The sequence below is a fragment of the Thalassophryne amazonica genome, unplaced genomic scaffold (genome assembly GCF_902500255.1).
Source record: "Thalassophryne amazonica unplaced genomic scaffold, fThaAma1.1, whole genome shotgun sequence".
Taxonomy (NCBI): Eukaryota; Metazoa; Chordata; class Actinopteri; order Batrachoidiformes; family Batrachoididae; genus Thalassophryne; species Thalassophryne amazonica.
In genome coordinates this window covers 130146-142186 of record NW_022986246.1, presented here as the reverse complement: position 1 = coordinate 142186, position 12041 = coordinate 130146, and the positions used below count along the sequence as shown (strand labels likewise).

Below are 12041 nucleotides of genomic sequence, written 5' to 3'. Positions count from 1 at the left end.
GCCAACATTCTGCACGTGTTACAACAACGTGGCTTTGTAGTAAAAGAGTGCGGGTACTAGACTGGCCTGCCTGCAGTCCAGACCTGTCGCCCATTGAAAATGTGTGGCGCATTATGAAGCGCAAAATACGGCAACGGAGACCCCGGACTGTTGAACAACTGAAGTCGTAAATCAAGCAAGAATGGGAAAGAATTCCACCTACAAAGCTTCAACAATTAGTGTCCTCAGTTCCCAAACACTTATTGAGTGTTGTTATGGGCCTTTCACATTGAATGCTTCAGTGCGATGCGTCAAAGCTTCCTAATGCGTCGTGACGTCAGACGCATCGCTTCGGAAGCGGCAAGGGGGCGGAGATATCTACGTCCCACTCTGGCTGTTTCCACAACCTGAAAAAGTTCAGCGATCACCATCTTGAATCTGCGTCACCTGAACCACAAAAAAGCTTTAAAAAACAGCAGTAGAATGATTCTCCATCACCCTGCTGGGAGAAGCCTTTTTTTCCAGCTACTTTTCAGAGTGACGCCGACCGATGGAGGACTGACGACTTGGTGGGATATCGATCGAACTGCGACAGCGGGCCGATGCGCACTGAGAAGCCGACCTTCAGGCATCATCACTGGGCAGACCGAGGCAGGCAGCCGGGGTGATGGAGCAAACCCACTCAGTCCGAAATCTCCCACTTTTTGGATATATGTGAAGTCCCAGTTTGACCAACGGAGTTTAGTTCTGCAGCTTTATCGAGGTGAGAATAATGTAAAAATAAAACGTGACGTTTACTGAACTGTGAAGGTTTAATGATCGGCTAACGTTAGCTTAGCCTTTTAGCACAGTTGATCTGAGTGAACACTTTAATTTGTAAATGGTTCAGTCTTTTTTATTTTTACCAAATAAAGCTACAGCTTTTTTCAGACACCACAAAAGCTCAACTTTTAATAACTTATTTTTTCATGCATTTTTTTTCCTTCGTTTTTCTTCTTTTTTTTTTTTTTCTTTTTTATATAGAAACTGTTTAGTTTTTCTTTATATTTAAAGAAATATTTTTATTTGTCCCAATCAGGAACATTTGCTGTGCAGACAACCTAAATACAGATGCACTTCAAAAACTTCCATTGATGAGCTGAACATCCAGTTGAAAAAACATCTCTGCTCTTCAAAATAGGACAAAAGTGTCTTCAGCAACACCACCAGAGTTCAAAGCTGCAGAAGAGACCTTCATCTGGTCCTGAGAATCCAGCAGAACATCACCTGCTTCTAAATAAAAGGCTCTTTGAACAGCAACTATTTTATTATTTTAAAAAGCTGTTTCATTTTATTTTTTAACAGTAAATGAATGGATCATTAAAAATGTCCACAAATCAAAGTCCAAAGACATTTGCACAAGTAGAAGCTCTCCACTTATTGTGCTCAAATTCATATTTTAGAAATGACTCTGTCCTGATAACAACATTAAAGGCAATTACATATTTTGACAAAATTCATCATGAGGTTTATGTGACAGAAATCCTACTTTACAATCACACTGCAGTCATTGTTAAATTATTTCCTGTTGCATTTATAATAAACATTTGTATTTATTTACAGTGTCTGTTTTTCGGGTTGAAATGAGATATAAATAATCTACCAGACTTTAAAAAATGTACACATTTCCATGTTGTTTTATTTGTCTAAAAATAAATGTCTGAGGTTCCTTATGTTAAACAAGAAATTATCTAATCTGAAAGAACAGGTGGTTTTAATTTACAGATGAAAGGTTTCTAAAGAACCGTTTATTGATTTATTTAGCTATTTTAATTACAAGTGTTCTAAACTTTTTTTTAACAGTAATCAGAAATTCTGAGGTAACAAACAACAAGAAACATTTCCAAGGATTTTTCTTCAGAAAACTGCTCTATAAATGAGCAGTCCTGTTACATGTATGTTTTGTACAGTTCAGTGGTTTCTGCACCGATCTGTTTCGTACAGATCAGTGGTTTCTGCACCGATGTGTTTTGTACAGATCCGTGGTTTCTGCACCGATCTGTTTCGTACAATTCAGTGGTTTCTGCACCGATCTGTTTTGTACAGTTCAGGGGTTTCTGCACCGATCTGTTTTGTACAGTTCAGTGGTTTCTGCACCGATCTGTTTTGTACAGTTCAGCGGTTTCTGCACCGATCTGTTTTGTACAGGTCAGCGGTTTCTGCACCGATCTGTTTTGTACAAATCAGCGGTTTCTGCACCGATCTGTTTTGTACAGTTCAGTGGTTTCTGCACCGATCCGTTTTGTACAGATCAGTGGTTTCTGCACCGATCCGTTTCGTACAGATCAGCGGTTTCTGCACCGATCCCTTTCGTACAGATCAGCGGTTTCTGCACTGATCTGTTTCGTACAGATCAGCGGTTTCTGCACCGATCTGTTTTGTACAGATCAGCGGTTTCTGCACCGATCTGTTTTGTACAGATAAGTGGTTTCTGCACCGATCTGTTTTGTACAGTTTAGTGGTTTCTGCACCGATCTGTTTTGTACAGATCAGTGGTTTCTGCACCGATCTGTTTTGTACAGATTAGTGGTTTCTGCACCGATCTGTTTCGTACAGATTAGTGGTTTCTGCACTGATCTGTTTTGTACAGGTCAGTGGTTTCTGCACCTATCTGTTTCGTACATATCCGTGGTTTCTGCACCGATCCGTTTTGTACAGATCCGTGGTTTCTGCACCGATCCGTTTTGTACAGATCAGTGGTTTCTGCACCGATCCGTTTCGTACAGATCCGTGGTTTCTGCACCGATCTGTTTTGTACAGATCAGTGGTTTCTGCCACTAGTCTTCCGTGTTTTGGCCCGACGCATCATTCCTATTGGATAGCGCGAAGCTACATCACAGCTCAGAGTGTCGAAAGTTGGATTGGGTTGAACTTTGACCGCGTCAGCCTGCCGACAAGCAGCAATGGGCGCTCCCATCAGAAGCGTCGCTTTAGCTCGGCTTTTGACGTGACGGTTCTGACGCCTCTAAAAAGCAACGCATCTCATTGAATATAATGCTTTTTAGACCGATTCCTGATGCCTCTGACACTTCTGACGCGTTCAGTGTGAAAGGCCCATTAGAAGGAAAGGTGATGTAACACAGTGGTAAACATACCACTGTCCCAGCTTTTTTGAAACGTGTTTCAGGCATCCATTTCAAAATGAGCAAATATTTGCACAAAAACAATAACGTTTATCAGTTTGAACATTAAATATCTTGTCTTTGTGGTGTATTCAGTTGAATACAGGTTGAAGAGGATTTGAAAATCATTGTATTCTGTTTTATTTCCACAACGTCCCAACTTCATTGGAATTGGAGTTGTATATGTGTTAACTTGTGGTGCTTCTTATTCAGGACGGTCTGTTGTCTTTCTGTCTGTTGTCCGTGTGTTTCTTTGCTGGTTATTTCCTGGTTTTGTTTTAGGAAACATGAAAAGCTTCATTCGGCCGAGCGCCCGTTTGCCTGTGAGATCTGCAGCAAAGCGTTCACCACTCACGCCCACCTCAAAGGTACATGCAATCAAAGTGCGCACCCACTCAGTCAGACTCAGAAAGTGAAACTTAGTCTGACTCAGAGAGTGAAACTTAGTCTGACTCAGAAAGTGAAACTCAGTCAGACTCAGAAAGTGAAACTTAGTCTGACTCAGAGTGAAACTCAGTCAGACTCAGAAAGTGAAACTCAGTCAGACTCAGAAAGTGAAACTCGGTCAGATTCGGAGAGTGAAACTCGGTCAGACTCAGAGAGTGCAACTCAGTCAGACTCAGAGTGAAACTCAATCAGACTCAGAGACTGAAACTCAATCAGACTCAGAGAGTGAAACTCAGTCAGGCTCAGAGAGTGAAACTCAGTCAGACTCAGAGAGTGAACCTCAATCAGACTCAGAGAGTGAAACTCGGTCAGACTCAGAAAGTGAAACTCGGTCAGATTCAGAGAGTGAAACTCGGTCAGACTCAGAGAGTGAAACTCAGTCAGACTCAGAAAGTGCAACTCAGTCTGACTCAGAGAGTGAAACTCAGTCTGACTCAGAGAGTGCAACTCAGTCAGACTCAGAGAGTGAAACTCAGACTCAGAGAGTGAAACTCAGTCAGACTCAGAAAGTGCAACTCAGTCAGACTCAGAGAGTGAAACTGAGTCAGATTCAGAAAGTGAAACTCAGCCAGACTCAGAGAGTGAAACTCAGTCAGATTCAGAGAGTGAAACTCAGTCAAATTCAGAGAATGAAACTCAGACTCCGAGAGTGAAACTCAGTCAGACTCAGAAAGTGAAACTCGGTCAGATTCAGAGAGTGAAACTCAGTCAGACGCCGAGAGTGAAACTCAGTCAGACTCAGAAAGTGCAACTCAGTCAGACTCAGAAAGTGAAACTCAGTCAGACTCAGAGAGTGAAACTCAGACTGACTCAGAGAGTGAAACTCAGTCTGACTCAGAAAGTGAAACTTAGTCTGACTCAGAGAGTGAAACTCAATCTGACTCAGAGAGTGAAACTCGGTCAGACTCAGAGAATGAAACTGAGTCAGACTCAGAAAGTGCAACTCAATCAGACTCAGAAAGTGAAACTCGGTCAGATTCAGAGAGTGAAACTCGGTCAGACTCAGAGAATGAAACTGAGTCAGACTCAGAAAGTGCAACTCAATCAGACTCAGAGAGTGAAACTCAGTCAGACTCAGAAAGTGCAACTCAGGCAGACTCAGAAAGTGAAACTCAGTCAGACTCAGAGAGTGAAACTGAGTCAGACTCAGAAAGTGCAACTCAGTCTGACTCAGAGAGTGAAACTCAGTCAGACTCAGAGTGAAACTGAGTCAGACTCAGAAAGTGCAACTCAGTCTGACTCAGAGAGTGAAACTCAGACTCAGAAAGTGCAACTCAGTCAGACTCAGAGAGTGAAACTCAGACTGACTCAGAGAGTGAAACTCAGTCTGACTCAGAAAGTGCAACTCAGTCTGACTCAGAGAGTGAAACTCAGTCAGACTCAGAAAGTGCAACTCAGTCTGACTCAGAGAGTGAAACTCAGTCAGACTCAGAGAGTGAAACTCAATCTGACTCAGAGAGTGAAACTCAATCTGACTCAGAGAGTGAATCTCAGTCTGACTCAGAAAGTGAAACTTAGTCTGACTCAGAGAGTGAAACTTAGTCTGACTCAGAAAGTGAAACTTAGTCTGACTCAGAAAGTGAAACTCAGTCAGACTCCGAAAGTGAAACTTAGTCTGACTCAGAGTGAAACTCAGTCAGACTCAGAAAGTGAAACTCAGTCAGACTCAGAAAGTGAAACTCGGTCAGATTCAGAGAGTGAAACTCGGTCAGACTCAGAGAATGAAACTGAGTCAGACTCAGAAAGTGCAACTCAATCAGACTCAGAGAGTGAAACTCAGTCAGACTCAGAAAGTGCAACTCAGGCAGACTCAGAAAGTGAAACTCAGTCAGACTCAGAGAGTGAAACTGAGTCAGACTCAGAAAGTGCAACTCAGTCTGACTCAGAGAGTGAAACTCAGTCAGACTCAGAGTGAAACTGAGTCAGACTCAGAAAGTGCAACTCAGTCTGACTCAGAGAGTGAAACTCAGTCAGACTCAGAAAGTGCAACTCAGTCAGACTCAGAGAGTGAAACTCAGACTGACTCAGAGAGTGAAACTCAGTCTGACTCAGAAAGTGCAACTCAGTCTGACTCAGAGAGTGAAACTCAGTCAGACTCAGAGAGTGAAACTCAATCTGACTCAGAGAGTGAAACTCAATCTGACTCAGAGAGTGAATCTCAGTCAGATTCAGAGAGTGAAGCTTGGTCAGACTCAGAGAGTGAAACTCGGTCAGACTCAGAAAGTGAAACTCAGTCTGACTCAGAAAGTGCAACTCAGTCTGACTCAGAGAGTGAAACTCAGTCAGACTCAGAGAGTGAAACTCAATCTGACTCAGAGAGTGAAACTCAATCTGACTCAGAAAGTGAAACTCAGTCAGACTCAGAGAGTGAAACTGAGTCAGACTCAGAGAGTGAAACTGAGTCAGACTCAGAAAGTGAAACTGAGTCTGACTCAGAGAGTGAAACTCGGTCAGACTCAGAAAGTGAAACTCGGTCAGACTCAGAGAGTGAAACTCGGTCAGACTCAGAAAGTGCAACTCAGTCAGACTCAGAGAGTGCAACTCAGTCAGACTCAGAGAGTGAAACTGAGTCAGACTCAGAAAGTGCAACTCAGTCTGACTCAGAGAGTGAAACTCAGTCAGACTCAGAAAGTGCAACTCAGTCTGACTCAGAGAGTGAAACTCAGTCAGACTCAGAGAGTGAAACTCAATCTGACTCAGAGAGTGAATCTCAGTCAGATTCAGAGAGTGAAGCTCGGTCAGACTCAGAGAGTGAAACTCGGTCAGACTCAGAAAGTGAAACTCAGTCTGACTCAGAAAGTGAAACTTAGTCTGACTCAGAGTGAAACTCAGTCAGACTCAGAAAGTGAAACTTAGTCTGACTCAGAGAGTGAAACTCAGTCTGACTCAGAGAGTGAAACTCAGTCAGACTCAGAGAGTGAAACTCAGTCAGACTCAGAGAGTGAAACTCAATCAGACTCAGAAAGTGAAACTCGGTCAGATTCAGAGAGTGAAACTCGGTCAGATTCAGAGAGTGAAACTCGGTCAGACTCAGAGAATGAAACTGAGTCAGACTCAGAAAGTGCAACTCAATCAGACTCAGAAAGTGAAACTCGGTCAGATTCAGAGAGTGAAACTCGGTCAGACTCAGAGAATGAAACTGAGTCAGACTCAGAAAGTGCAACTCAATCAGACTCAGAGAGTGAAACTCAGTCAGACTCAGAAAGTGCAACTCAGGCAGACTCAGAAAGTGAAACTCAGTCAGACTCAGAGAGTGAAACTGAGTCAGACTCAGAAAGTGCAACTCAGTCTGACTCAGAGAGTGAAACTCAGTCAGACTCAGAGTGAAACTGAGTCAGACTCAGAAAGTGCAACTCAGTCTGACTCAGAGAGTGAAACTCAGACTCAGAAAGTGCAACTCAGTCAGACTCAGAGAGTGAAACTCAGACTGACTCAGAGAGTGAAACTCAGTCTGACTCAGAAAGTGCAACTCAGTCTGACTCAGAGAGTGAAACTCAGTCAGACTCAGAAAGTGCAACTCAGTCTGACTTAGAGAGTGAAACTCAGTCAGACTCAGAGAGTGAAACTCAATCTGACTCAGAGAGTGAAACTCAATCTGACTCAGAGAGTGAATCTCAGTCTGACTCAGAAAGTGAAACTTAGTCTGACTCAGAGAGTGAAACTTAGTCTGACTCAGAAAGTGAAACTTAGTCTGACTCAGAAAGTGAAACTCAGTCAGACTCCGAAAGTGAAACTTAGTCTGACTCAGAGTGAAACTCAGTCAGACTCAGAAAGTGAAACTCAGTCAGACTCAGAAAGTGAAACTCGGTCAGATTCAGAGAGTGAAACTCGGTCAGACTCAGAGAATGAAACTGAGTCAGACTCAGAAAGTGCAACTCAATCAGACTCAGAGAGTGAAACTCAGTCAGACTCAGAAAGTGCAACTCAGGCAGACTCAGAAAGTGAAACTCAGTCAGACTCAGAGAGTGAAACTGAGTCAGACTCAGAAAGTGCAACTCAGTCTGACTCAGAGAGTGAAACTCAGTCAGACTCAGAGTGAAACTGAGTCAGACTCAGAAAGTGCAACTCAGTCTGACTCAGAGAGTGAAACTCAGTCAGACTCAGAAAGTGCAACTCAGTCAGACTCAGAGAGTGAAACTCAGTCAGACTCAGAGAGTGAAACTCAATCTGACTCAGAGAGTGAAACTCAATCTGACTCAGAGAGTGAATCTCAGTCAGATTCAGAGAGTGAAGCTTGGTCAGACTCAGAGAGTGAAACTCGGTCAGACTCAGAAAGTGAAACTCAGTCTGACTCAGAAAGTGCAACTCAGTCTGACTCAGAGAGTGAAACTCAGTCAGACTCAGAGAGTGAAACTCAATCTGACTCAGAGAGTGAAACTCAATCTGACTCAGAAAGTGAAACTCAGTCAGACTCAGAGAGTGAAACTGAGTCAGACTCAGAGAGTGAAACTGAGTCAGACTCAGAAAGTGAAACTGAGTCTGACTCAGAGAGTGAAACTCGGTCAGACTCAGAAAGTGAAACTCGGTCAGACTCAGAGAGTGAAACTCGGTCAGACTCAGAAAGTGCAACTCAGTCAGACTCAGAGAGTGCAACTCAGTCAGACTCAGAGAGTGAAACTGAGTCAGACTCAGAAAGTGCAACTCAGTCTGACTCAGAGAGTGAAACTCAGTCAGACTCAGAAAGTGCAACTCAGTCTGACTCAGAGAGTGAAACTCAGTCAGACTCAGAGAGTGAAACTCAATCTGACTCAGAGAGTGAATCTCAGTCAGATTCAGAGAGTGAAGCTCGGTCAGACTCAGAGAGTGAAACTCGGTCAGACTCAGAAAGTGAAACTCAGTCTGACTCAGAAAGTGAAACTTAGTCTGACTCAGAGTGAAACTCAGTCAGACTCAGAAAGTGAAACTTAGTCTGACTCAGAGAGTGAAACTCAGTCTGACTCAGAGAGTGAAACTCAGTCAGACTCAGAGAGTGAAACTCAGTCAGACTCAGAGAGTGAAACTCAATCAGACTCAGAAAGTGAAACTCGGTCAGATTCAGAGAGTGAAACTCGGTCAGATTCAGAGAGTGAAACTCGGTCAGACTCAGAGAATGAAACTGAGTCAGACTCAGAAAGTGCAACTCAATCAGACTCAGAAAGTGAAACTCGGTCAGATTCAGAGAGTGAAACTCGGTCAGACTCAGAGAATGAAACTGAGTCAGACTCAGAAAGTGCAACTCAATCAGACTCAGAGAGTGAAACTCAGTCAGACTCAGAAAGTGCAACTCAGGCAGACTCAGAAAGTGAAACTCAGTCAGACTCAGAGAGTGAAACTGAGTCAGACTCAGAAAGTGCAACTCAGTCTGACTCAGAGAGTGAAACTCAGTCAGACTCAGAGTGAAACTGAGTCAGACTCAGAAAGTGCAACTCAGTCTGACTCAGAGAGTGAAACTCAGACTCAGAAAGTGCAACTCAGTCAGACTCAGAGAGTGAAACTCAGACTGACTCAGAGAGTGAAACTCAGTCTGACTCAGAAAGTGCAACTCAGTCTGACTCAGAGAGTGAAACTCAGTCAGACTCAGAAAGTGCAACTCAGTCTGACTTAGAGAGTGAAACTCAGTCAGACTCAGAGAGTGAAACTCAATCTGACTCAGAGAGTGAAACTCAATCTGACTCAGAGAGTGAATCTCAGTCAGATTCAGAGAGTGAAGCTTGGTCAGACTCAGAGAGTGAAACTCGGTCAGACTCAGAAAGTGAAACTCAGTCTGACTCAGAAAGTGCAACTCAGTCTGACTCAGAGAGTGAAACTCAGTCAGACTCAGAGAGTGAAACTCAATCTGACTCAGAGAGTGAAACTCAATCTGACTCAGAGAGTGAATCTCAGTCAGATTCAGAGAGTGAATCTTAGTCAGACTCAGAGAGTGAAACTCAATCAGACTCAGAAAGTGAAACTCGGTCAGATTCAGAGAGTGAAACTCGGTCAGATTCAGAGAGTGAAACTCGGTCAGACTCAGAGAATGAAACTGAGTCAGACTCAGAAAGTGCAACTCAGTCTGACTCAGAGAGTGAAACTCAGTCAGACTCAGAGAGTGAAACTCGGTCAGACTCAGAAAGTGAAACTCAGTCAGACTCAGAAAGTGAAACTCGGTCAGATTCAGAGAGTGAAACTCGGTCAGACTCAGAGAATGAAACTGAGTCAGACTCAGAAAGTGCAACTCAGTCAGACTCAGAGAGTGAAACTCAGTCAGACTCAGAAAGTGCAACTCAGGCAGACTCAGAAAGTGAAACTCAGTCAGACTCAGAGAGTGAAACTGAGTCAGACTCAGAAAGTGCAACTCAGTCTGACTCAGAGAGTGAAACTCAGTCAGACTCAGAGTGAAACTGAGTCAGACTCAGAAAGTGCAACTCAGTCTGACTCAGAGAGTGAAACTCAGACTCAGAAAGTGCAACTCAGTCAGACTCAGAGAGTGAAACTCAGACTGACTCAGAGAGTGAAACTCAGTCTGACTCAGAAAGTGCAACTCAGTCTGACTCAGAGAGTGAAACTCAGTCAGACTCAGAAAGTGCAACTCAGTCTGACTTAGAGAGTGAAACTCAGTCAGACTCAGAGAGTGAAACTCAATCTGACTCAGAGAGTGAAACTCAATCTGACTCAGAGAGTGAATCTCAGTCAGATTCAGAGAGTGAAGCTTGGTCAGACTCAGAGAGTGAAACTCGGTCAGACTCAGAAAGTGAAACTCAGTCTGACTCAGAAAGTGCAACTCAGTCTGACTCAGAGAGTGAAACTCAGTCAGACTCAGAGAGTGAAACTCAATCTGACTCAGAGAGTGAAACTCAATCTGACTCAGAGAGTGAATCTCAGTCAGATTCAGAGAGTGAATCTTAGTCAGACTCAGAGAGTGAAACTCAATCAGACTCAGAAAGTGAAACTCGGTCAGATTCAGAGAGTGAAACTCGGTCAGATTCAGAGAGTGAAACTCGGTCAGACTCAGAGAATGAAACTGAGTCAGACTCAGAAAGTGCAACTCAGTCTGACTCAGAGAGTGAAACTCAGTCAGACTCAGAGAGTGAAACTCGGTCAGACTCAGAAAGTGAAACTCAGTCAGACTCAGAAAGTGAAACTCGGTCAGATTCAGAGAGTGAAACTCGGTCAGACTCAGAGAATGAAACTGAGTCAGACTCAGAAAGTGCAACTCAGTCAGACTCAGAGAGTGAAACTCAGTCAGACTCAGAAAGTGCAACTCAGGCAGACTCAGAAAGTGAAACTCAGTCAGACTCAGAGAGTGAAACTGAGTCAGACTCAGAAAGTGCAACTCAGTCTGACTCAGAGAGTGAAACTCAGTCAGACTCAGAGTGAAACTGAGTCAGACTCAGAAAGTGCAACTCAGTCTGTCTCAGAGAGTGAAACTCAGTCAGACTCAGAAAGTGCAACTCAGTCAGACTCAGAGAGTGAAACTCAGACTGACTCAGAGAGTGAAACTCAGTCTGACTCAGAAAGTGAAACTCGGTCAGATTCAGAGAGTGAAACTCGGTCAGACTCAGAGAATGAAACTGAGTCAGACTCAGAAAGTGCAACTCAATCAGACTCAGAGAGTGAAACTCAGTCAGACTCAGAAAGTGCAACTCAGGCAGACTCAGAAAGTGAAACTCAGTCAGACTCAGAGAGTGAAACTGAGTCAGACTCAGAAAGTGCAACTCAGTCTGACTCAGAGAGTGAAACTCGGTCAGACTCAGAAAGTGAAACTCAGTCTGACTCAGAAAGTGCAACTCAGTCTGACTCAGAGAGTGAAACTCAGTCAGACTCAGAGAGTGAAACTCAATCTGACTCAGAGAGTGAAACTCAATCTGACTCAGAAAGTGAAACTCAGTCAGACTCAGAGAGTGAAACTGAGTCAGACTCAGAGAGTGAAACTGAGTCAGACTCAGAAAGTGAAACTGAGTCTGACTCAGAGAGTGAAACTCGGTCAGACTCAGAAAGTGAAACTCGGTCAGACTCAGAGAGTGAAACTCGGTCAGACTCAGAGAGTGCAACTCAGTCAGACTCAGAGAGTGAAACTGAGTCAGACTCAGAAAGTGCAACTCAGTCTGACTCAGAGAGTGAAACTCAGTCAGACTCAGAAAGTGCAACTCAGTCTGACTCAGAGAGTGAAACTCAGTCAGACTCAGAGAGTGAAACTCAATCTGACTCAGAGAGTGAATCTCAGTCAGATTCAGAGAGTGAAGCTCGGTCAGACTCAGAGAGTGAAACTCGGTCAGACTCAGAAAGTGAAACTCAGTCTGACTCAGAAAGTGAAACTTAGTCTGACTCAGAGTGAAACTCAGTCAGACTCAGAAAGTGAAACTTAGTCTGACTCAGAGAGTGAAACTCAGTCTGACTCAGAGAGTGAAACTCAGTCAGACTCAGAGAGTGAAACTCAGTCAGACTCAGAGAGTGAAACTCAATCAGACTCAGAAAGTGAAACTCGGTCAGATTCAG

General features: G+C 43.7%; 1 protein-coding gene across 1 annotated transcript in view; it reads left to right on the top strand.

The window, feature by feature from the left end:
* The window catches only part of LOC117505786 (zinc finger and BTB domain-containing protein 14-like), a 126859-nt gene that overhangs the window by 23602 nt on the left and 91216 nt on the right, over positions 1–12041 (top strand). The window contains exon 6 of the mRNA XM_034165326.1: positions 3423–3508. Coding sequence (XP_034021217.1) covers positions 3423–3508 — 86 coding nt within the window. The remainder of the gene's footprint in view (positions 1–3422; positions 3509–12041) is intronic.